The sequence below is a fragment of the Diplotaxodon limnothrissa genome, linkage group LG23 (genome assembly GCF_057381915.1).
Source record: "Diplotaxodon limnothrissa isolate DT_005_m linkage group LG23, D_limnothrissa_male_GT1.1, whole genome shotgun sequence".
Taxonomy (NCBI): domain Eukaryota; kingdom Metazoa; phylum Chordata; class Actinopteri; order Cichliformes; family Cichlidae; genus Diplotaxodon; species Diplotaxodon limnothrissa.
Genome location: NC_140617.1, coordinates 11795172 through 11821621, shown reverse-complemented (window position 1 = coordinate 11821621; position 26450 = coordinate 11795172). Strand labels below are relative to the sequence as shown.

Genomic DNA, 26450 nt, shown 5'->3' with positions numbered 1-26450 from the left:
TCATGAGTGATTCTAAGGCTTCCAGAAATAACACAGCAAAAACACAGACAGCTGATTGAGCATTGAGCCTTTACTTTTAATCTAACACCTACTTCTCTTACCTTGTTCAGTCAGACAAACAGCTTGCAGAAGCACATGGAAAACAGGCATCCTGTCTCTCTCACTCCCTACCAGCCTCTCTCGCTCACCCTCTATCCACCCTCAGATTGTTCTCCGCCCTTCCCCTCTCCTCGCCCTTCCCCTCAGCCCCAAACCCTATCTAGGTCGGGAGCTGGGGAGCTGGGAGGTGGTGTAGGTACCATGCATGCTCTGAGTCCTCCACATGCTCCCAGCACCACCAGAACTGCTGGTCGGTGGCGGAGGGGGCAGACGGGGGGAGTAGTGCACTGCAAATGGACGAGAGGAGGAGGCAGAGGAGGCTGAGAGAGAGGAAGAGGAAAGGGATGCAGCAGCAGAGACAGAAGCAGCAGAGGTAGAGGATGAGATGGAGAGGGATGATTGTGCTCTCTGATGGTGGAGAGAGGAGAGGGACAGACGCGAGGAGTGGAGGGAGTCTGATCGAGAAGATGCTGGGGAGTCAGAGTGCGTGGATGTCGACGAGGAGGGGACGCTATGCAGGGGTGGAGGAGGGGGCAGGGAGAGCGTGGGAGGAGAGGGGCTATGCAGGACTGACTGCGTGCGGCTGTGCTGGGCCTGGGATAACGAGAGGGGCATAGGCGAGGACACGGGCGCCAGGCGCGTGGAGGCTGGCTGGGGAGTGGTGTGTTGCTGGGTTTGGGAGGAGGTAGAGGAAGAGGAGGAGGGGAGACTGAGCAGAGAGTTGAGGCCTCCTGAGGTGGGGAGCGTTGCCCCAAACTGATGGGAGGACACTGAGGGAACCACGTGGTGAAATATACCTGCAAATCATACAGCAGAAATGGAGGGGGGAGGAGGAGGAGGGCGAGAGAGTGGAGACAAGAGAGAGCCGTGGCAAAAAGAGCAGGGGGGGGGGGGACAGAGAGAGAAGCAAGGGCTGAGCCAGGTTGTGCAAAGCGCCAAGCAAGTCTGAGACAAGCACATAGAGAGCAAACAGAGTCAGTCCACTGGAAATGTAACGGAGCCAATTCAGCGCAGCCAGCGTAACGCTGCAGGAAGTGAAATGACTCTGATGCACTAACACACCCGGGGAAAACGCATGCGCAACAACGTGACCTCCATGAAATCAAACAGTCACTCACGCTTTGTTATTAATGATTTCAACGAAAGTTTTGTGAAAAATGGCGCATTTTCCGAGGGTGTCTCCAACTGCATCACCTAAGCGGCCAGTTCACGTCAAAGCAGGGCAGCACAGAGAGTCAGTCGAGAACACTTACCTGGCTCTTTCTCTTGCACGATTCGATATCAAGATGACCCCAAATACACAACCAAGCCCTCCCTCCAACTATTCGCTAATCCCTAGATAACATTGGCTATTAATCAGTCGTGCTCACCTCCAGCTGCTCCCCCTGCCAACCCAGCACTGGAGAAGCTTCCTAGGGCAGAGTGTCCGTTGACAAGCCGAGGGGTCCCAGTCACCGTGGATCCACCAGTCTGGGCCCCAAACAAAGATTGCAAGACTGAGGTTCCTCCAAGTGGGAACTGGGCCCCCAGGTACTGCCCCACAGACGACCCAGTGCTCGAGGAAACAGCTACAGGACTGCCTCCCACTTTCCCACTAAGAATGCCTCCTCCACTGCTGGCGGCAGCAGAAATGAAGAGGTTCTGACTGGCCAGATTGCCGCTGTTCTTCAGCTCCCAGTCACGGGAGGCCTTCTGCTTCTGGAGGGTCTGGCGCTGGTCTGAATTGCTTCCTCCTTGAGCACCACCAGCACTGCTGCTTCCACCCCTGGTGCTTGCCTCCTGACTGAGGAAAGGGTTTGGATTGCTGTAGCTGGACTCTCCATCGCTCCCTTTCCTCACCTGCTGCTGTTTGTGGTCAGAATCTGAGTCTGTGCCCCGACCCGAACCCCCGATGCCAAACGGAGAGCCCCCCTGTCTCAGGTCAGAGTTGGGTTGTTTGGGATCAGAAATGGGTGAAAAGGTGGATTTCCATTTGCTGGTAGAGGACAAAGATGACGATGAGGAGGCTTCACTGCCGGTGCTGTTACCACTGCTGCTTCCTGATTTTCTCCCTAGTGGAGGAGAAAGGAAAAAAACAAACAAACACACAGCTCTCATCATCTAGCAGAAAGGCAGAGAATGATGATGATTATTTCTTAATGTATTCATTTTCTACCTCGTTCACCATCTCCGAGTCTACCAGATCCATCTCTGCTCTCCAACGATATAGTGGCTATTTTTCTTTCAATTCTGCAAAAACAAACAAAAATCGAAATCAAAATAAGCAGTAACAATATTATAAATATATGAAATTTGCAACAGAGCTGACTGAGTCATATTTATAACGGTACAACTTGTGATTAAATAAAAGCACAAACAGGAAATGCTGAATCACACGGTTATTCAGCAAGGACATTTAAATGACTTCCGATCGATGAAGACGCCATCATAAGCTTCATATTACCGAGAACTGGAGCTGTCAACAGGATAACCCGAGTCCTCATCGTCTGAGCTGGGTGCTGTGGAATATCGACCCGTGCCGTTCATCTCCAGGGGGCGCTCTCTCTTCAAGATGGGAGGTTGGTCTAGGTCAGGCCCAACGGGGCTGCGGCTTGATTGCTCTGGAGAGGAGATGGCAGAGATCTCCAGAGGTTGGTTGATGTTGTTCACCTGTTGGCAAAAATAATCACAGTTTACAGTGACGCTGGCGACATCTGTGAAAAACAAAACAGACGGATGGTTACGCTGGAGCAGCAGGTTGTCTGTACGATGGCTAAAGAGGATGTGGCACTGTTATTACGCTATTATTACATTTGTTGTACAGTTTCAAGGTCATGCCGCAAAGTGTGCCTCTATTGAACTTTTAAGACTGATGAATTAGCAGGAGCCTTTAAAACTGCTTATAATATTGAGTATATACTTAATATAGTACAATACTCATAATGTAACTTCAAAGAATCTCATATATGCTCTTTCGTCTCCAGTGCTCACCATGGAGTTGATATTGAGTGGCGATCCTGAGGAGTGGTTGCTGGAGCTGAGCCCAGGGAATGATCTTCTCTTTGGGGATCCACTGGCCATAACAGGCCCTGGGTTGCCACGTTTCCGTCTCCCCCGCTTGCGTCCCTCTTGAGAGCAGAGGCTGTGAGAGGAGTGCGATGACGACGTATGTGTGGGTGTGTGAGCGTGCTGCGTGCTGGGCGATTGGTGGTGGTGGTTTCCATGGTTACTGTGGTATCCCTGCTTGGCCGGGTTGCCGGTGTGGTGGTGGAGGCGAGATCCTCCGGCTGCGCTGCCCCCGCTGCCTGACGAAGAGGAAGACGAGGATGAAGAAGAAGAGGAGGAGAAAAAGATCCTCCTTCGCAGTTCACTCTCCTGGGCTTCTGCGTCCGATTCACCTCCTTGGCCCTCCGGTCCATCTTCTGGAACAATCCTCGGGGGTCCGTCGGCATACTGGAGCACCCCCCCAGTGCTGAGAGGGGGGCTCTGGGTCGGACCGCCTCGGCCCATTGTTAAAGTGTTGCTGTGTGGAGGTGGTGAAGAAGTGCCATTATGGTCCTCGGGGTGCAGACCTCCATTCATCATGCTGGAGATGGATGAATATCCTAACAAAGACCAAACAGTTCATGAAGCTTCACAGGAAGATCAGACTAATATAAAACAGCCTCAATTCACATATTTAACCTTAAGTAAGCAGCAGTAAGTTTTTTCCCAGAGGAATTTTTAGCAACACCCCAAGGAATATACTCACCCATTTTTAAAGCTGTAATAAAATAAAACCAGCTTTTTTTCTTTGCAAGGGGTTTATTTTGGTAATTATGCTTTATTTGTGAAATGGACAAAAATAATTGGAAAATGCATATTATTCCATGAAATCAGCAAAAACAGAATCATCCCCTTTACTGTATGTTGTGACCATGTTTACACACTGCATAGTCAGAGGCTTACTTACTTAATCCAGGCAAAACCCTGACTATAGTAGAAACTCTGAAAGTCACAAGTGAAAAATAGGCGAAGAGTCCATCCTTACCATTGGTCTGACCGGTCTGTGACACAGGACTCGGAGTACTTCTCTGAAATCATGAATGCAGAGAATTTATCATTGTGAAATCTGAAGGTATTATAGATTTATTTTGAACTTTAGACAATTACATTAAATAATTGACTAGATAAAAACCTAACCTACACATCTTAATCTTTAAACATAATATTTTTATCGTGTAGCGTGGCTTCACGAGAGGTGGATCAGTGATGTACTATAGGAAAAGTCAGCACACTCACCAGTCTCTCAGCACGACTGGGTAGCACCACACTGGCCAGTGGGATGCTAACTGGTAATTTACTTGGGTGAACAGTGCTCAGTGGGATACTAATAGGAAGGCTTGTAATGCTGTTGTCTCCCTGAACAGATGGACTCCTCTCTTTAATGCCCTGTGTCACAGCACAAATGGGAAAATTACAGCAGTGAAAGACTCAAGGTGTGCTTGCAAATAAATCACAGTGAAAATGACACAGGGAAAGATGAAAATTCACCCTCTCTGAGCTTTTGAGATTATTCTGAGCATCACATCCGTTGGGAGAGGGGCAGTTCTGTTTGGCTCCAAGTGGAGAGTTAACACCACCCAGATCCCTAAAAAGATAAATGATGCTTTAGGATTCAATCTGCAAACAGCAGAAATAAAAATGTTCATACATGTTTGTAGTAGGAACAAACCTATGTGTGGTCAGCCCTGGACCTCTTAAGTGAGCAGAGGCAGTAGGATCCTGGTTAAGGTGCCTACGCAAGGCAATCTTGGCAGGGGAGAAGCGCGTGTAGTCAGGAAGAGCATGAGAGAAGCTTTGCTGCCTCTGTCGGGCATCAGGGGTGGCAGCCACTAATTCATGGTCCGGAGATATGGGCAGGTACCGAGAAAGAAGCTCACCCTTGGAGTTAACCCGGTCAAAACAAGGTGAGCTGGTGCCGTTGATAGTAAACTCTGGGCTAACACCGTTGAGAACTGGGGCTGTAGACAGGCCGAGCTTAGAAGAGTCCACGTCTGTGGAAGCGCGAGATTCCAGGTTTTTTCTATACGGGGAACTTTCGCCAGGGCTGTAGGATTTCAGCTGAAGTAGCTCCTGCTGCCTTTGACTTTTCTCCAGCTCCACAATGCTTATCTACAAACAGACACCAGGGGGAACTATTACACAGGTAAACAGGCTATACCGATGTTAAAATATTGGAAAATGTTTGTCACAATAGCTCATACACTCTTCCTGAAAACCACAGAGCAGTGAGGTGGATTAAAGGGTGGCGAGATGATAGAGGTAGAGGGGCACGCATCAGAAAAGAGAGACCAAAACACCTGGATATAGATCCAACAATCTGAAGATGTCAGCTGTGTACCTGCAACTCCAAGCAATGTCTCTGCTTCTCGGAGATCTGTTTGCGCAGGGCCTGCTTCTCTTTCAACAAACTCTCCAGACACAAAGAGCCCCAGTCCAGCTTCAACTCCTCACATCGAGACTTCAGCTGAAAAATAACAAGTTACTGTTACTCACTCTCTCTCTCCCATAACGCCGCCAGCCTGTTCGTCCAGCATTGCGCAAAAGTTAAACAGCAGGTACGATGACAAGTGAGAACCGCTGGAGACAATGCTGTAATTAAGGGCTGGAGGATCTGAAGCCTCACCAGCAGCAAGCTGTGGTCTCTCAGCAAAGCCATATCTCTCTCAAGCTGCTTGGTTTGCTCCTTCAGCTGAAGGTTATGGGCTGATATCTCCTTCTGGGCCTGAAGGAGGTCCTCCACAGTCAGGGCTTTTACTCCCAGCTGTTCAGCACACACAAAAAAAACAACACATTTTTATCAGTTGCTTTACTAGCGTGATGCTTAAAAGAATTGTGTCTAAGTGAGTCTTTGCAGACCTCTACTGGCTGAAGAGCTTTCCCTGCTGCAGTAATGTCAAAGTGCATTTTACATTCTAAGTGCTCATATACAGTCACACCTGATGCAGGTGTGCATCCACCCCCTGTTCCTTTTTTCTTTTTTTAAACTGAATTTTTATTATAATTTACAACATTGCAACTTGTACTTGTCAATGTTCACAAATAGGACAGTTACAGGAACCGCAATGCAGAAATACAGATTAAAATAAGAACTGCAATTAGGAAGCACAAAATAAAACTGGGAAGCAAAACAAAACCCAAGCAAGCAAGCAAGCAAACAAACAAACAAACAACAAAAAGCCCCAAAAACTTTATGTAATATTAAATAACATGTGACAATCTTAGCCATAAATGAACAAAACGAAACAGACCTATGCTAAATTATTGAAACAGTAAAGCATGTATGGGTCGCCAACGCTCAGCAAACAATTCTCTGAATCCGCAGAGCATATGTTATTTCCTCCATTTGGTAAATTTCTCTTACTTTATCAATCCACATATTATATGAAGGTGGGTCAAGATTCAGCCATTTAATAGTAATACACTTTAGTGCTGCTGTAAGCAAGATTCTTAAGAGATACTTTTTATTGTTTCCCGCAAAACCATTTGGTAATACTCCTAAAATGGCTAGCTGTTGGTCTTTTGTTAATGGTTGTTGGAAAACTGTGTTGAGAACTTTAAATATGTCATTCCAAAATGAGCAGATTTTTGGGCATGACCAGAATATATGTGAGTGGGTTCCTAAAGAAGTACCACAATTTCACCTGCAGGTGTCAGGATTTGTAGGCTTCGTTTTGGCAATTATCTCTGGGGTTCTAAAATATCTCATGACCACCTTCCCAGGTGTCCTCTGAGATTTGAGTGCCAGTCTCAGCTTCCCACCTTGCCTTAATATCCAAAGTTGCACTTGTATTGAAACTCATAAATGCGTTATAAAAATTGCTGATTAATTTTGGGGAGGAATTACTTTGAAATATTTTTAGAAATATTTCCTCAATGGGTGAGGGCTCCAAAACTTGCCTCCATTCTTTATGTTTTGTCAAAAAACTTCTTAGCTGCAGAAATCTATAAAAGTCAGGGGTCTCATCTGAGCTGCCCAGAAATAATATTTCAGATTTGGAACAGCCAATCCCCCCGGCAGTTTTGACAGTTTTAATGTTTGGAACTTGATCCTTGGGCGTTTGCCTTGCCATATAGTTTGGTTTATCTAAATTATCAAATGTAGAGTTGGGAATGTTAATAGGCAGCATTTGAAAAAGGGATAGAAGTCTTGGCAATACATTCATACGTATGCTCTCAATCCGACCCAAGAAAGACAGAGGCAGGACTGTCCATCTCTCTAAATCTTTTTTTATTTTTGCAACTATAACTTCATAATTTACTTTAAACAAGTCTGATAATGAGTGAGGAATTTGAATTCCTAAATACTTGATACCTTCGTTTGGCCATTTAAAGCCACATCGCTCCTTGAATGTTCGTGAAATGCTTCCTCCTATATCCATTGCCAATGTTTTGTCAATATTAACTTTGTAACCAGAGAGGTAACCGTATGTACTAATAATTTCTTTTAAATGAGGTACACTGACTGCAGGATTTGAAATGTATAAAAGTACATCGTCTGCATAGATGGACAATTTATGCTGTTCTCCATTAATTGAAAGGCCCTGAATTTAATGTTCATCTCTAATTAACTGCACCAAAGGCTCAATACTTATATCAAACAGCAGGGGTGACAGTGGGCATCCTTGTCTTCACCCACGTTCCAGTGGAAATCTGGCTGATATTGTTCCATTTACCCGTACAGCCGCCATTGGGTTGGAATAAAGAATCTGTATCCACTTAATTAAGTTTGGCCCAAATTTGAATCTTTCAAGTGTATGGCCCAAGTACTGCCAGGAAACCCTGTCGAATGCTTTTTGAGCATCTAGAGACAGAATCATTGTTTCTTCTTGTTTAGTCTTGTACAAGGACATTAAGTTCAACAATCTACGAACATTGTCCCCATAGTGCCTTCCTGCAATGAACCTCGTTTGATCTGGATTTATAACATGTGTAATAATTTTACTAACTCTTTTGGCTAAAATCGTGGTGACAATGTGCAAATCAGTATTAAGTAATGAGATTGGCCTGTATGATTGACAATTTGTGGGGTCCTTGCCCTCTTTATGGATTACGACAATTACTACAATTGTAGTCCCATCTCCAGAGCGCAGGGGTAAGCTTTCAGTAATAAGGGTGCGACTTTGTCCTTAAGTTTTTTATAAAATTCGTTAATAAAACCATCAGGGCCAGGACTTTTTTTAGTTTTAAGGTTTGAAATCACCTGTAAAATTTCTTGTTCTCGAATTGGTTCATCTAACTCCTTTGCTACAGATTCTGGCAGTGTTTTTAAATTGATCTTTTCTAAGAAATCAGATAGTGTATTGTCATCTTTACATGCATCTGAATTTTTATATAATGACTCGAAAAAATTGGCAAAGCAACTTGCAATTTGATTTGGTTTAGTAATTAGGGTTTGATCTGACTTCAACTTTTGGACCATATTACAAGTTTGCTGTTTCCTGAGTCTTATTGCCAGCAATCTACTAGCCCTACTACCCTGTTCATAGTACTTTTGTTTAATGAATCTTAAATTGCCCTCAATTTTCTCGTTTATTAAACTATTAAGCTCACTACGTAACATTTGAAGATCGGAAAGCAAATTGGCCGTCTGTGCTTTTTTGTGTTGTTGCTCTAGGTGTTTTATTATGGCCTCCAATTCACACTGCCTAGCCTCTTTTCTTTTTTTCCTGGCACTTGCAAATGATATTATGCAACCTCTAATGTATGCCTTGGCGCAATCCCAGAGAGTTAAAGGCGATATCTCTGGAGTTGTATTCAACTCCAAGTAAGTATTTAGTTCAGTATGTATGAACTCACAAAACTGGCTATCATTTAGGAGTGAGGCATTTAATCGTCAAAGTTTTAGTTTTGGTGTCAATCCTAAGTCCCATGAGAATGATAACGGTGCATGGTCAGATAGTGTAATTGGTAAGATTTCAATATTGTCAATTCTATGCTCTTCTGTTTTAGAGGTAAAATGTCTATGCAAGTAAAAAGTATAATCTCTGACGCTAGGAAACCTATTTCTCCAGACATCAATTAGTCCCAGTTCAGTTGTTAAATGTTTTAGAGCTTTGCTCATTTGCAACGCATGGCTTTTAAAACTTGTTTATCCATATAAGGTGACAAGACAAAATTAAAATACCCTCCAAGCAATAAAACACCAGAATACTTTTGAAGTACTAGATTAGAAATTGTATGTATGAAATTTGGCTCATCCTCATTAGGGGCGTAGATATTGATGAGGGAAACCAGTACTCCATCAATAGAGCCGTTGACCATAATGTACCTCCCATGTGGGTCTCTATATGTAGTGAGTGGGGTGAAGTTTATCTGTCTGTGTACTCTTTTCCTGACAGATTTGTGAGATGAAGGAACGTCATCTCACAAATCTGTAGGAACTCTGTTTAAAAGTTTAAGATTGTCTTTGAGAGCAGATTGGTAACTTAAGTGCCTATTTTTGATGCAAATTAAGCTGGAATGTGCAGAGGCTCTGAAGTAAGCGTGTTCACTCCATCGCGCTCGCTAGCGCCCCCCCCCCCCTGTTTCTTTTGACCATGTTTATCCTCAGGTGGGACAGAGACAGCATGAGTTTTAAGCTCGTCTACAATTCCCATCCGTTTGACAATCTGCAGTTTTTGAATATACATGCTATAAATGGTTGAATGAAGCATTTTCTGTAGATTTCTACTAACAAGTGTTACTGCATCAGGTGGGAGCAACATAGCATCACTTCTTACCTCATCCAGTTTAGTCTGAAAGAGACCTTTGATCTTCTCCTTGTGAGACTGACAGACCAAATGGAGCTGCTCCGCCTGCCCTGATAGGTCCCTGTGTTTTTGCTAGAGTGAGTGGAAAGCAGATATAATAATATAAATGTATATACAGAATTTAGCGAGGTGAAGATGACCTCACTATGCAGTCTGTTGAGACAATAATTACCTTCTCTTGGTCTAAAAGTTGTTGCAGGTTGGAGCGGTACTGAGGAGTCTTCATGTAGGCCATAAACTGGAGGTACTGAATTTTGATATTGTCTGTAAAAGAAGATCAAAGTTGGAGACAGAAAGAGACGGACAGTTTAACAAATATGTTTGCTGTTGATTGGAGAACTGCAGAACTGTTGTTTTGTTTGCCTCTTCACGTTTTGGCCTCATTCTATAACGTGTGCCTAGAAATATTCTGACCCTGTGCACAAAAAAAAGTGCACATGCAAAAATGACTGCTGGAAATAATGAAACATGCACACCAGCTAATTTTCTTCTTGTCACAGTTTAAAATGTGGATGAGGCTCAACATGTTTGTTCGTTTGTTTATTTCTCGGCTCATATCAGTCTCTGGTGTTAGCTGGTCACGTAAAAGAACAACAAAGATGCAATAAATGCTGACGTGCAACTGAAGTTGAGGATGTGGAGAAAGCCCACCAACGCTTTTATTTTTTATTTTTAGTGTTCTGTGGTGAAATGGCTGCCACTTATTTCTGATTACTGTTCTTTTGTCAGAGACCACAGACAAAAACAATGATGGCATCAGAGTGAAACATGGCAGGTACCAGACTTAGAGAAAAGCTTATTTTCATTTGCACATTTACAACACAAGTATAATAATATCAAAGACCATTCATGCAAATCCTAAAAACTCAATTTTTCAAGGTATTAAATAAAAAAGGCGAACTGTGCAAAAGCAGAGCTTCTTTAGGAGCCCTCCACTCATCCTCAGTGGCGACCTTAAAGCTAAGTTCTTATAAAGTTCTTATGAAACCTTTCCCAGTTGGACGTTCAGTATCGTGAACTATTTTGACAAGATTAACATTTCAGTACAAAATCTGGTTCTCAAAAATAAATATTCTGTACTTCCAATACACCTCTGTATGTAGGTGTGTGCGGAGGCGGAGTCATAGCTATGAGTGGATGGCTCACGATGTGAATGTATTCACTGAAAAAGATCTCATCCAAAACTTCAGCACAACGAGAATCATCCTAACCAGCAGGCAACACACAAAAGTCAGATCAAGTTCTCTTTTATTAAGTCTTTAGTTCACAACCACAAACAGAAGTGGCGTTAAAAAGCTTTATGCTTTGTTAAATTTCCTTATAGATCAATCACACCACACTTCCCAGAACGTCTGTCCATACTGATATATAAAAGCTGTTGCTTAAATCAGTAACCTGAATTTCATATAACCATGTGTATATCTGGTATGGTGCATGTGGTTTTTCAGCATCACAGTTTAAAAAAAATAAAAAATAAAAAATCAATCGGTGTCTTCATTAACTTACCTAGCAGTTTTTCCAAACCAGGGGGAGTTGGGCTCAGCAGAAGTTGACTAGGGGTATAGTGCTGGACCTTGGGAGGTAGCTGGTAGAAGGGATTCTGAGGTGGTCGGTATGCATCTGCACGCATAGTAATATTTTCATTAGTAACATCAATAAAAGTCCTGTTTAGGAAATAATACAGACAGCATATTGTGTGTGTGTGTGTGTGTGTGTGTGTGTGTGTGTGTTAGCACTCTTACCCTGAGGGGGTGCTGCAGAAAGGGTCTTGGCATGCAGCAAATCCAACGCACTCTGATTCTTCTTATTTTTCTTCTCAGCAGCTGGAGTAGCTTTCTTGGGTCGACCACGTTTCTTATTGTTCAGCTTGCGACCTTTGGCCAGGAGTCGCGTTCTTCTCGGTTTAGCGGAGGGCTTGACCACAGTCACCAAGCTAGGACGCTCCTCTTCACCACAGGAGTCCTGCTTTATTACACAAAGAGATAACAGTCACATAGAGAACACAGAGACCCGTCTCACAACGCTGACCAGATTGTCCGGGTTTAATTCTCATTCTTGTACCTTGTTTGGTTCCTTGGGTTTTGTAGGCGTGGTACTATTGCTTTTACTGTCCTTCTGCTGACGTCTTCTAGCTGCCTCTTGCTCCTCCTAACAGAAGATGAATCAATTTACTAGTCTGATCCAAAAAATGTAGTAAATACAGGGACTGTCAACACACTGAAGAAGAAGACTCACCCTGAGTTTAGGATTTTTGAGACTAGCAAAGTAGTTTTCAAGCTGGAAGATGAGAAAAAGGAAAATGTGGGTATTAGATTAAGAGTTCTTATTTACACGTTTGTAACAACACTTAAAGAATCAGGTGCATGCTCGTTTCACAGTTCTGACTGAAAAAAGCAAACGCACTAAATAATTAAATTTAGTACAATCGGTACATAAAATGTGTTTTGTGTCATCGCCAAATAAAACTTCATAAAGAGTGAGACGGAGAGGGAAAACGGCATCAGGTGGTGACAAGAAACACATCTGCATAATGAGACTGTCACAAGCATTTTCCAGGCAGCCTGCCAGTTTTCTCACTGGGATTTCAACAGGTAACCAGGGATTACTTTCACCAGTTACTGGAATGACACATATGTCACGGTAATCTAATAAGCACATGTCTGCCTGTGAAACCTCAGATTGCTTACTCTCAAGATACACTACTCATTAAGATGATACCAGCTGTTATTATGGCAGCTTATCTCTTGAGTTTAGGTTACGGTTCGTCTCTAATGGATAATTTATTTGTGTTGCTTTAGTAGTCAATTATTTTTTTATTGAGCTGACGAGATCCTCTGCTAGGATTTCACGTGTGGGCACCTGGGACCACTTCCTCTCATTACAGAGACAAAGAGAAGCATGGGTGCTTACTATGGTGCGGTCTATGGTATGCAGGTAGTAGGAAACTGGCTTTCCAGTCCAGGAAACAGAGCCTCTGAGTGGAGAAAGCTCCACCACACGCATAATTGTGCCAATATCTGCAGGACAGAAGGGAAGAATATCACACGGAAGTCTAATTGAGCCTTAAATATTATTTATTTTTTAAATAAATTGGGTGCTTACCACTCAAGTTTCGACTGTTGATTCTGAAGTTTAAAGGTGCAAAGGGTTTGGAGGATACAATTTTCCCTCCTGGGGAAATAGAAAAACAAATGCACAAAAATCCTTTACATGTGTTGTACACACCACAGCTTTTTCAGCTCATTACTTGACGCACGCATGGTAATTTACACAATCACTTTAACTATCTATGGATGGATCTCATGAGCCAATTTTAGCTTAATTAACAATGAGAACAGCTGAAGAATTAATCACTACCAACACTACAAAAACATGATGCTTTATATAAACAAAATACTACATGCACCTGCTTTCAAACTGCTTTTCTATCTTTGATTAATTTTCTCTAGTTTTCAATAAAGGGTCTCAATTCAGTTTTGCTGGGAAATTTGAAAATACCAAATTAACAGAGAGCAGACTGTAGAGATTAAAGAAAAAGTGGACACATCTCCTCAAATGATTTTTAAAAGAATGCTCTGATCCAAACATGACATACAAAAAGTGGTGGGTCTGAATATAATGCAGAAATTGTATGTTTGTGACTTTGAAGCTGAAACATTGTTGACTCTATAGAACACAAATTCATCAATGTGCCTAACAGACCGTCAGTGCAACATAATTTATGCTCAATTTTTCTGATAATTCTGATCAGAATTTAAGTGATGATCTATACATTTTCCAATTTAAGAGCCTTGTGTATGTCTGAGTGTTTTTTAACTGAAAGATAAAATAACGCAGATGTTTTCAAGTACAAACAAGTAATGAGTAAGTAGTGTAGTTATTAGCTGAAAAGTACTAACCTTCCTTCATGTTAGCAAAGCGCTCCTTCAGTTGGTGATCTACCTCTGGACCAAAGGCAAAGTTATTCACAAAAATAATACTGGAAAACAGACAAGAGGAAATACTTCACAGTTCAATTCACAGTAAAAATGGTTACCTCAGGATGTAATGAATGACAAAAACAGTTAAGGAGGCGATTTTCTGATTATATTTTGATTAGATTCAGATTCTAAACGGCCTTATTTGCAGAAAAGCATAAATGAAGATTTTGTCTTTCAGTCTGTCACTGTGATCAGGCTTTGTACACCACCTTGTGTTGGCGATTCTTTCTTTCCACTCTTCAGACAGAAAATCACCTCTTTCCAGCTGAAACAAATTGTACGGTTATGGAAAAAGTCCTGAACACCTGTGAATCTACAGAGCACCTGAATTTGTTTCTTCTGAACGTGTGTGCAATGAAAGTGCAACTTGTGTCACACAAGAACCAACTTACTGTGTACTCCCCGTGTTTCTTCCCATACCATTTCATCCATTTTTTAAACTCTTTATGCATGGTCTGAAACAAAGAACAGAAACAATATCAGAACACTTGATACGAAAATTCAAGTTTTTAAAAGTCAAAATTATGATAAAGCGAGAGTTGTGGAGGCATTTCAAGAAAGAGAGGAAGTAAACAAATAGCCCCCAGTTAAAGTTTGGATACTGGTTTCTAAAAAACGCCCTTTCAGTTACCAGAATGACTCGAGCATGAGTTTCACACTTATGATTAAGACTAAGATTTTGAGTTGAATTTCCGCCCAGTCGGGAGACATTAATTCAAAGCAGGGATGTTTATCTGAAGCTTGGGCACTACTCACCAGTCTGTTACCTGCTCTATAGTCAAACCGGCACTGATTGCAGTCATACACTACAGTCACATTATGATAGAGCTGCTGGAAGTTTGAAGACCGCTTAAGGTTCAATCCAGCTGTGTCAGACATTTACAATCTTAATTGAACTCCGTTTAGTGCTTTAGTGCAAGTGTGGAACAGGTATATGCACCTTGTTTGGTGCAGCGTGACAGGGCAAAAAAATGCTAACAAAGAAACCAGTTTGAAGGCTGATCTGAAGAGGAAATAAACAGCAGGTGCTCTTTCTGCTAGACTACGCTCTAGTTTACAGCTGTCTATAGTAAGCTTTGGCTTTTCACTAAAACAAATCTAAACGCAGTGATCTCGTGCTGCTGGGTCTGTATATCTGTTATGTGAGATAATGGAGTTACCTCTGCATAGGTAGCTGGAATGTCTGCTTTCTCTACACCGTAGTAGTGTTTACAGTTGGTTGCTGCTGCAACCTGCAGCACCACCTGCCCTACTCCTGCAAATATGAAACAATTTCTTTAAAAATACATAAACACACCAAAGCTGCCAGACTTGCTATTTATGCTGGAGTTCTGAATCTTACAATTTCAGACATTTTCATAGTTCTTAATTAGCATTTTTATCCAAGTAACCACAAACACACTTTACTGGAGTACTTTTAAGAAACAAAGACAAACTTCAGGTGCTTCTACTAAGTGGTTAGTATAGAATGAAATGTATAACAGCAAACTAACCACTGCCAAGGTCAACAAAGGTGTCTTCTTCCATCATTTCCATTTCATCAATAATCTGGGCCACCAGGTCGAAAGAGGTCTCTCCGTACACCTCGGGGGAGAAGGGTTCATAGTTGTTGAGCTTCTCTGGGTCGGTCACTGAGTGGTTGTACACCTGCTGTAAGATATGTCTCAGCAGCCCATTGGAAGGACGCTTGTTTAGCTTCATGGGCTGGGTTGTCCCTTTCCACTGTAAAACAGGATTTGCATCAATTACATAGCGCCCCCAGAGAGTGCACTCCATCCCTTTTAGGAGTTTTCAGACTCATTGTAAACGGTATCATCTTAACGTATTTAATTATTTTTCACAATTAACCTGCACACATGATAATGACAAAGCAAATACAGGCTTTTTGAGTGGTTTGTACAACTGTTAAAAATAAAAGACTAAAATATCCCATTTCAATAAATATGTGAAGCATTCACTTAATACTTTTGCAAAATAAATAAATAAATAACAGCCTCAATTCTTTTGGGAAAGATCCCACAAGGTTGGCAAACATGTCCTTTAGATTTTTCTCTATTTTTAATGGTACAGTTATTTGAGCTTAATCCCGGTGGATGGCAAGTATCAGTGAACATTTTACGTTTCTGTCTGTTTTATGTAGTTTGGGTAAAAGCAAAGGATGCACATCCACCATTTTTTAATCGAATAATAAATTTGATAAATTGCTTCTCTGCACTTTGACACTGACATAAAAAATACATTATTGAAAAATATGTTCAGCTGCCTTTCTAAGGGGTTACGAGTCCCATGGACAGGATCCAGCTTGGCTGACTTTGACCACAAGTGCTGAGAATAAACCTTGCTCTTCTCAATGAGCAGCTCCTCCTCACAGGTGGTTTCAACTGCCAAAAAACAGCTACCATAGCCTATGTCAGTCCAAGACAGTGGCGTTGGAGTACGATGGGGGAAGAGACTACTTGGAGAGGCAGAAAAATGATTTTAAGGGCTGCCAGAAAGGCACCCTGGTCTGCATGTTGGCAAGCAAAGATAAGACAGGAAAGGCCCAGGCTAGTTAAATAGCAGAGACTACAGTTTACTAGTTTTTACTCTAATATTCATCAGCAGCTGTAAGACCTTACACAGACACATATCATATTTATGACCAGCTGATTTAATTAGCCCTGTGTTAGCCTTAAGATGGGCTTGTGAGGGTATATACTCTGACTTCTACCTTTCAACAGCTGGAATAGGCTCCAGCTCTCGAGGAATAAGCGGTTAGGGAAATGTACTGTTGTATGGACAGATGATTTAATTAGTGCCAGGTAGACTCCAGACAATCTTTAGAAGTTCCTAAGTGATCTCTGAGAAAAGTAGCATGCACCAGAAATCAATAGCAAAAGGTCTGAATACCTGTGTAAGTGGACTATTTCTTTAATTACTGCAGTGGAATGTAGATAAGACAGCACACTAAAGAGTTCTTACCAAAATCCAATAACTGAAGGACAAAGATAGACCACCTTAGAGAACACTGGCTCTGATATCCTACTATAAATACTCAAAACCAGAATAAACAGTTAGGGAAAATGATTCACAAAGGGCACAGATTCAAAAGAACCAGGTTTGTGACTAATGTGCAGCCTTCTCCTACAAAACAGCAAGGAACTTTTCACATATGGACTCACCAGTTGATGAATGCTGTCAATGGCCCTGTTGTACTTGTCACAAAGTCTCTGCATGCTCTCAAAGCTGGGAGAGAGAGGCAACACATAAAATATGATCTCTATAATTTAATTTAAGTAATAACAGCACATTTCTGAGTGAAATAATACAGCTCACATGGGTTAACCCTAACTATCATGACCTAATTTGTTATCATGGCTGGGTAAAATTAATCAAGTCTTTAAATCTGACTCATAAACTAACTAAACTAATTATCAGAGACATCAATCTAACCTTCTGTCTGACTCACAGACTTTGATTTTACAGATACTGATGACATTATTTTACCTCTTGGTGTCATAGTCAATGAGTACATAATTTTCCATTGCCAGTTTGAGGTCTGGGATTTCCTCACACACCCACCTATTAAATAAACAAACATAAAATTAGGGCTGAACGATTATGGAAAATAATCTAATTGCGATTTTTTGCCCCAATATTGCGATTGCGATGCGATATGCGATTATTTTTTAAGGTATTTGTCTTCTGTATTATTAAACAAAGACAAGCAATACATCATATAGTATGGCCAATACTATATTACATTAATTTTAAACTGTTCTTTCCTGGAAGACAGACCTCTGTTATGATGACATGAGGTGATGCATGAATTGATGACTGACATTTTTATTTAACTTCTTCAATCACAACAGTATATTTGAACATACACAATAGTTTATTTTTAGCTTACAAACATCTGAGCATAAAGTGCTGACAAGGAACCCTGGTGTAAACATTAAAATGAAAGTCAGTACAATGTGCAGATTGCAGAAATATACATAAAAAAAAATCAGTGGCTTTACCACACTCAGTTTTTCGACATCTGTGAACTACTAGACAGTCATTCAATTAAAAAATAATATTAAATAAATAAAACTAATAAATAAAAAATACACACATCTTACTGATCTCTGCAGTCAGTAACATTACACATAAAGTGCAAACATAATAGCAATTGTATAAACACACACACAAACACGCCTTTAAAATTTAAAGGCGTGAAATTGGACGGTCTAGTTCTGATTAGCGTCACCGCTGTCTCGGTGGAGTTTAATAAACTCGGCCGTCTGCTTCTTGCTATCTAAAATATAACCAGACACTGGCGTAAATTCTCGACTGTCTCATACTTCTGTTTAATAAGTTTTCTGTTTGACGTTTAGTCAGCTGTGTGAAAACCAAGGAGGAACCCACCCGGGGGATTAATAAAGTTTTATTTTATCTAATCTAATAACTTTAATCTCAGCCAAACCGATTTACTCACGAACAAACAAAACACTGAAAAAAGCCCAACAATAACATTTTTAGGTTGTCTAAGTGACTTATATATTACGTTTAACCCGAGCAGCGAAACTCCGCGGTGATCTGAAAATGATGTGCCGGGAGTTGTGCCGTTCTCGGCCGCATCAGTAACCCTCGAGCTCCCGGCTAGCTGTCGAGCTGGTGGGTAGCAGACGCCTCTGAAAACGTCGAAGCACTTTTGCAAATATGGGATATCTTGATAAACCGAGCAGATATTTGATGTTTACACAACTACTTTCTCGCCTGAAAATATGTTAAAAGTTTATTTTGTGACCCAGAAAGATTAGTATGAGTAATTTTAAAACTTAGTAGCGGCCGCCATTGCTGGAAACTGGAGTTTGGCTGGGCCGCACTATGAATTCTGGGATATGGTAGTAATTTGGACAGCCTTCGGCGCGTCGCTGTGACGTAATCGGTCTACAAATGCGGCCTCAGGAGGATGCAGCCCATGAATTGTATAATATAATCGCAGTATAATCGCAGCCTTTGCGGTTAGAAAATTGCACTTGATCATGTCGCGATATTATCGCAAATGCGATATATCGTTCAGCCCTACATAAAATCACTACTAAATCAGGTCTTTGACAGTCATGTGCATGTAGGAGTATCGCAGGACGGAAACATCGCTTACCGAATGGTCTCGATGATTTCATGAGCAGCATCATGGTGTTTATCCTTAAAAGGGAGGGAGAAAATATTACAAAAACCACACCGAGAATAAAACATTTCACTCAGCAGCACCACAAATTACAGCTTTTAGATGTCCTTAAACTCCAAACACGACCACTCAAAACCAGTCTAAACAAAACCTCAACACTGCTGAAGCCATGATAGTTTTAGAAGACTGATGTTTAAGTGGGGTGTATCTAATAAACTGACAGCTGAAAATAAAATACCCTAAACTGTCTTCACATCTGACCTTACAATACCACAGCTCAGTAAATCATAGGTCAAAACACTAATACAATCTCATCAACTGACAATCATGGGAGGGAAGAACTCCCTTTTAGCAGAAAAAAACTGTCAGAATCAGGCTCAGGTGGGAACAAACACCTACAGCGACCAGAGGGAGTGTGAGGGGAAAGAGAAGACAAATATTTAAATGGTAAATGGACTGAGTCTTATATGGCGCTTTTCTACGCCGGGAATACTCAAATACTAAAATAATACTCAAATATTACTCTATACAACATGCCACATTCACCCATTCACACAAGTACTGTCATCTATGCTGTTAAGTGCTTACTACCACTCACTCATTCATACCCTGACATATGCATCAGAGGGGAACTTGGGGTTAATATCTTGCCCAAGGATATTTAGGAGGAGCCAGGGATCAAACCACCAACATTCCGATCAGTAGATGACCTGCTCTACCTTCCTGAGTTACAGCCATTTACCACACTGAGTATTGTCGTAGTGATCATAAAAAGAAAGAGGAAGTTCCTCAGATGGTTCAAGGTCACCTGATTTAAGCTACATTAAACATTTTATGATGTAGCCTAAATCAGGCCTAATTTCAGAAGCACAGAGTCTCTGTCTCCTGAACCCAAAATGTTAGCTGGTTCCACAGTAGAAGGACATGATAGGATGAAAGGTGGTGCTACATGTAGGCAAATTGCTGACTGGCTGAAAAGCAGGCCTGAACAGGAAAAAGAGTGAATGGATTGGTACTCATATAGTGCTTTTGTACTGTGCACTTTTTACTACAAAGCTCCTTCACCCATTCCCACACACATTCATACAACATCTAATCACACTGATCGAAGCACTGGGTAAACACACGACGCCAGTATCTTGCACAAGGATGTTTCAACATGCAGCCAGAGATTGAACCACGAACCATCTTGCTGACAGATGACCTGTCCTATCTCCTGAGCCACTACCACCACCACTCAGTTTTTTAGTGTTTGGGAGATTCTGAATGTGCATTAGGAGGATTATGTGAATGCAATCGCAGAGAAACAGGGGTATTGCTTCATCACAGTAGCTAACCGCAGGGAAAAACTCCTGATATGTTTATGGGGAAATAATCAGTTTAACAGAGTGCTTGCTGAGCCAGTATTGTACTGAGCATGTGTTAGTATAAACAAGATGTGTGTAAATATATGGTCTGGCGATGTGCGTATGCAATGAAATGCTGATTAGCCATGGGCACATGCTGCTTATGTTAATTAGCCACGAGGAACTGTTCTTGTTATTAATGCATGTTAGTCTGGAGAACGGTGTAATGTTTAATATTCAGAGTTTCCTTTAACCAAATCATGCTCCTGTGTGCAACCCTGCAGCAAATGCATTTATAGCCCCTAAACATATTTTATGACTCATGAGTCTTTTGCTGCATTAGCTCTGCAACGGATTGTGTAACAGACCCTGGAAAGGTCGGATTACCTGCTGAGCGACAGTGCCTGTTAAAACAGCATTTCCAAATCCAGCAGGAATGTTAATGAAACCGTTTTCTATTAAAAAAAAAGACATCGAGTGGAGGGAAAGTAAATATGACATGCACACTAATATGTGTGAAGGTAAGGTATAAAACTGCTGGATGGGAGTTTTGATCATTATAAATATAATTAAAGAGAAATTACAACAAAGAAGAAGAGAAAGAGATACTGTTCAGTGCTCGCAAAATCGCTAGCCCGACGTCCCGGAGCTAGCGATATCTCTGGTCGGGTGACCAAAATCCATCTCAGCCCCGCCCGTCGGGTTATCATATAGCCTGACGGGCAAGGCTGAGATAGATTTTGGTCACCCGACAGGCGATATCGCTAGCTCCAGGACATCGGGCTAGCGATTTTGTGAGCCCTGCGTGTTGATTGCGCTCTTATTTCCTGAGGGTGTCTCCACAGCAGATGGATCTGCATGTTTGATTTGACGAGATTTTACGCCAGATGCCCTTCCTGACGAAACCCCTGCCTTTGAGATCATTAGTAAGAGTACAGCAGCTTGTGACCCCTTAAGGCCGGGTTTGTGTCTCCTCCCAGGACTGAACCAGGGATATTTCACATGTAAGGCCAATGTCCTAAACATTTCACCACAGAGCCACAAAAAGACCTTATAAAGAAATTATTTGAATCTTATTACCCAGTTAACGTGTGTTTAAAATAAATTAGTATATGTATCTGTCTTAATGTACTGTTCTAAGATGAGTTTTTATGAATTTCAATAACATCTGTTTGAGATGTTAATGCAGACTGTATGTGTCTATTTGAATGTATATAGGAACTTGAAAAAAATAGCTGATGCCAATGGGAACCCTAATGAAACTGGAGAGGCTGAAGCTATGCTCATGCTACATCCCGTGTCTCTGAAAATCACCCTAAGTTGGTCAGAAGCAAACTTGAATAAGATAAAAATCTATTGTATTTTACACATGCAGGGAAATTATATTCATTAATTTTAGCAGGAGTGCCTGAGCAGCTCTCTGTGAGTAACAGGACTCAAGTTGCATCCAGCACACAGGCTGCCTAAGCCTGTTGCCTGAGCTGACCCACTGACCCACTTTCCGTCTCCTGCTTTGCCAAAGAGAGCCTCTGCTGGAGAGAAAGAAAAGAAAGAAAGTAGAAAGGGAAAAAAAAAAGAAATCTGAAGGTGAAAGAGGACAAAGGCAGGGAAAGTGAAAGCGAGAAGCGAAAAAAGAACTGCGAAAGGAAAGGGGGGCCTGAGAGAGGAGGAGAGCCTGCTATTTGTCAGCTGTTTGAGGCCTGGCACAGCAGCATGAGCTAACGGCTCTCAGCCCACAGCTTCCAGCTTCCCGCTCAATACTACCCGCCAATACTACGCAAACTTCCGCCAAAACTAAAACATCCATGCGCACACCCTGAAAGAACCATGGCTAGACAGGAGATCTGTTAGCGGAGCACAGCAGTTAACCACATTATGGAGCTAACTATTAATGATAATGAGCTACAAATCTTCCTAAAACACACATGAGCAAAGCACTGTGTAGCTCTTAATATGGAAGCTATACAGAGTATGAAGTGAGCGAATCAGATGCAGCAGGGGGAGGTCACCTGCTCACACAAAGACGGCACACAGCAACACCAGTAGAGAGCTGCTGCTAAAAATAAACGCCGTCTGAAAGCTAGACTCAGACAAAAAGAACAGAGGACCCTCCTCTCCTCCCCACTGTGGGTTCAAGTGACGCACGTACTACTCCTCCTCTCCACACTACCTCTCCTCACAGATGCACCGTGGGTGTAGGGGTTTTACCCAAAACACTGCTCAACTATCTACACCGCAACACCCAATGAGAACAAATGACCAAAGTCAGGCTTTGTATAGAAATTTGAATACATTTTATTTATCAAATGGCAAAAAAGTAGTAAGATGAAAGAGCCTTTTTGTTTTAGCTATATCGAGACTAATCAAGCTTATTTATACCTCCATTTATGCACATAAGAATTATGCTCAGTCACCACTGATTTTGTAACAAAGAAGATCAAACAGACATATGAGTCAGATGTCAGTATTAGCATTTACTGCCTAAGAGCACAAGAGATTAGAGCTACAAATTTCTATGACCAATCTTTATCTGTTGTGTCACATCAATTTTGTGCTGGCTAAATACTCAGATGGTGCGACAAAGAGCTGAAAAGCTTTAAAACAGCTTGGTCATTTTTTAAATGAAATTTGTTTTTGTTTTCCCAGCACAAAAGGGCCAATGAATAAAAGCTACTTTAGTCTGCTCCCTTATTCACAAGGGGCTGCCACAGCAGGTAGCTCCACATGTTTGATTTAGCAGTTGTTTTATGCCGGACACCCTTCCTGGCACAATTCTAAAGGCATCGGTGTCTCCTCCGAGAATCAAACTGGTGATCTTTCACTTATTAGGCAAATGTCTAAACCACTACAAAAAGGGCGATGAATTAGAAATAAAATAAAAACTGGTGCCAGTACTCCTCACTAGTATAGACAGCATAACAGTTGGACATAGCCACCTCGATGTCATCCACTGGTTTGTGAAGTCCTGTTATGAAGCCTCCAGCTGAGCTTTTTCACCGTCGCCATCTTGGTGTTTTGAAGCCAGATGTGACGAGCAAGAGGTGGATATGACTGATCCTTGATATGCTCATAGCTTATCATGGCCCTTTCTGACTCTAAATCATTTTTTATAAATTAGGCTCAAAATTAATCAGTTGAAACTAGACACTGAGGCCATCAGTCTGATCAGCACAGTGTGTACAGAGCTTCTCAATGAAGAAGGAACCTATTTCTTCCAATCTTTTCTGGTATTTTTGCAACCAGACTTAGCCCCCTGGTGTTACAAAGAACACAGGCTTAAGGCACTCTAGCATCACACTTTAGACAAGGCAGGCATGTCCATCTTTGATAACATCTGTGGATATCAGCCAAACTCGTAATAATGATATCAGTGGTGATACAGAATTAAACAATCCACACATTCCTACTGATCATACACCAAAAGTACTTAAAACACCAGCGTATCTCTTAAAAGTGTTGTGTGGGGCTGCTTAGTACCAATACCTAGAACCAGATGGATAAAGAGCTGCACCACACCAGAGGTGCTCTTCATATGGAAGCATTTACAGATGCACAGATGTGGGGATTTAGTGAGCAAACAGCAGATGAAAGACTAAACAAAAGAGATCAGAGAACATCTTCTTTGCATTTTTTCTATGGGCTTGGTTCACTAAAAGCACAACTTACACATCAAAAGCCTGTAACACCATGTTGTGTCTATCATACACAGATAGCAATGTGCTCGTGCTCTGTAGGTGTGATAAGCAATCCTAATGTGGTGCAATGTAGGAGTGAAGAGTAAATGGAGTGGGATCTGCTGTTACCACCAAGAAGTTCAACAAAGGGAAAACACAATGAGTTTTAAACGTGACTGGGAACACATACTTGTATGTGAATTCTAATAATACAGCATTGCTGAACAGGAGCAGGCTCATATCTTCCTCCCTGCAGACTTGACCATATGGACAAGAGAGGAAGGGAGAGGAGAGGGGAAGTGTTTCCCCCTTTGAAAACAGGAGGAGAGCACCGCATGAATGGGCTCCATATCACACAACTCCACATGCATCAGCTGTTTCTAATTCAACACATGACAGTATAAATAGCTCACGCAGCCCAATGATGTATTAAATTCCTGACATGTTTGTCCTCCTGTTTATCTTTGCAGACCATAACATAAGGAAATGGGAGGAAGGGAGGGAGGAACTGTGAGTGTTATCAGAGTCTGGCATAGTGCAAAAAGGGAGGGTCAGCTCTGTCAGGCAAAGCAGGGAGGGAGTGCCTGATTGCATCGACAAGCAACTCTGACTCAACAGAGACTGAAACGGGTGATGGGACAAACACACTATGATGGAAGTGAAATAACCAGACTGACAGACACAGTGCAGCGTGGGGGTGGGGGAAAGCGCCACAAAGAGACCCCACACACGCATTCTCATAAACTCCGCTATCTTCTCACCGCAATTACTATAAATGAGAAAGATAGTTCAAACTAACTACACACCACTGAAAAGGACCACAGAACTTACAACCGCTTCCCCTTCCGCTTATACTGAATGAGTCAACTGCAGGCACTGACGTGCTGACAGCTACATGGAAATAAAATTAAGAGAAGAGAGAGAAACGTGTCTCTACCAGGCATGATTGCTATCACTGCACAGAGCAGACTGACTGATGGGGGTGGTGGGTCCACCTCATGTACAGAGTTAACCCGAGCAAACACAAGTCAGCTGCTCTCGCTCCTAAAACTATGCTGGGATAACACACATACACACACAGAAGGCAGTCTAGGAATGCCAACACTGCTATTCAGATGTGTACAGACAGGAGTTCAAAAACCTACTGTGTAACCATCGGAGATATGGTGTGGTCTATGTGAGCAGGGAAAAAATGTTCGGCCATAAAATAAGTTAGGGACAGACTAACAAAACGGTGGTCCAATTTCAAAACAACCTCCGATCAGTGGCTGTCACTGTTAGTTTTACTAGCTACGGTCAAATGTGCCGTAGGATCTAAGTGTCTACAGTATGACAAGGAAAGAACGGATTGAAATAATCCAGGTATGCCATCAGCCATGGCAGAAGGCTGATACAGCACGTCTGTCACCATCCCAACCAGTATGACCCGATTCTCCGGACGAGCGTGCCACGGCTCTTTCTGCTAGCTAGAGTTAGCGCACAGCTAACGCGGCTAACAAAGACTAAAACAAAAGGCAAAGCTTAAAAGCTACAAAAATTAAGCTTTAAAGTTTAACACTTACATATACTGGTAACGGCCATGGATACCCAGCGGGTTCTGCTCCAACCGGCGATTTGAGCTTGAGCTCCAGCTTTTCTCCCATCCTACACTTCACGGCGGCTTGGCTGTGGTGGATAGCTAGCTAGTAACTGCTCTCTGTTAGCCAGCTGGTCGGTTAGCGAGCGACTTACAACGAGAACATTTTGTAAGAAAAACGTTCAAACGCGTAAAATTAAAAAAGACGTCGACGCTGGTTACGTGGCAGATACACTCACGATGCGTTCAAGTGTATAACTGGATATGACTCGCTGTTCTATTTTAAATAAAATGCCTTTTTTATGCCCACTGGCAATAACACCGATTCCGTATCGCCGCCATCTTGCCCGGCATGAATACTTATGGCAAGGGGCCACTGGCAGCGGAGGGGACGCAGACGTCACTGAGCCAGCTCACGAGCAAGCCACCCCTTCCCAAGCTGCGTGAGAACACCGATAACATCACGACTTTTTTTCCATATTAACGCAGGAATATTTACGCAGAGCCGGCAGATACATGATAAATGATAACAGTTCGTTTTAATGCTAAAAACACATTCGACTCTGATTCTCAACATAATACACTTTTATTTACCCATAAATTATAAATATAAATTATAGCTTTAAGTAAATTAAATATAACGCAAATAACAATGCAACGAGTACTAATAAACACATTCTGTTTTACACGTTTTTATGTACTAGGTGTTGTTATAGAAAGTTTATATACAAATTCAATATAAAACATTGGAAATTAGACCTAAATATTATTTTACCAGCCTTTAATTCAATTCAATTCAATTTTATTTATACAGCGCCAAATCACAACAACAGTCGCCTCAAGGCGC

General features: G+C 41.9%; 1 protein-coding gene across 1 annotated transcript; it reads right to left on the bottom strand.

Annotated features, from left to right (window-relative positions):
• Positions 1 to 255: 255 nt before the first annotated feature.
• dot1l (DOT1-like histone H3K79 methyltransferase) lies at positions 256 to 25950 on the bottom strand. The gene is made up of 28 exons (XM_085348360.1): positions 25590 to 25950; positions 18981 to 19024; positions 17339 to 17413; positions 17014 to 17077; positions 15346 to 15574; positions 15013 to 15107; positions 14245 to 14307; positions 14062 to 14117; positions 13772 to 13851; positions 12975 to 13043; positions 12783 to 12889; positions 12108 to 12149; positions 11934 to 12020; positions 11615 to 11837; positions 11379 to 11492; positions 10045 to 10136; positions 9843 to 9944; positions 5747 to 5884; positions 5462 to 5587; positions 4793 to 5232; positions 4612 to 4708; positions 4360 to 4509; positions 4109 to 4151; positions 3070 to 3683; positions 2543 to 2748; positions 2255 to 2328; positions 1470 to 2150; positions 256 to 896 (listed from the first exon to the last, which is right to left on the bottom strand). The coding sequence occupies exons 1-28, from the start codon at positions 25668 to 25670 to the stop codon at positions 256 to 258; spliced, it is 4833 nt and encodes a 1610-aa protein (XP_085204486.1). The 5' UTR covers positions 25671 to 25950.
• Positions 25951 to 26450: the final 500 nt, after the last annotated feature.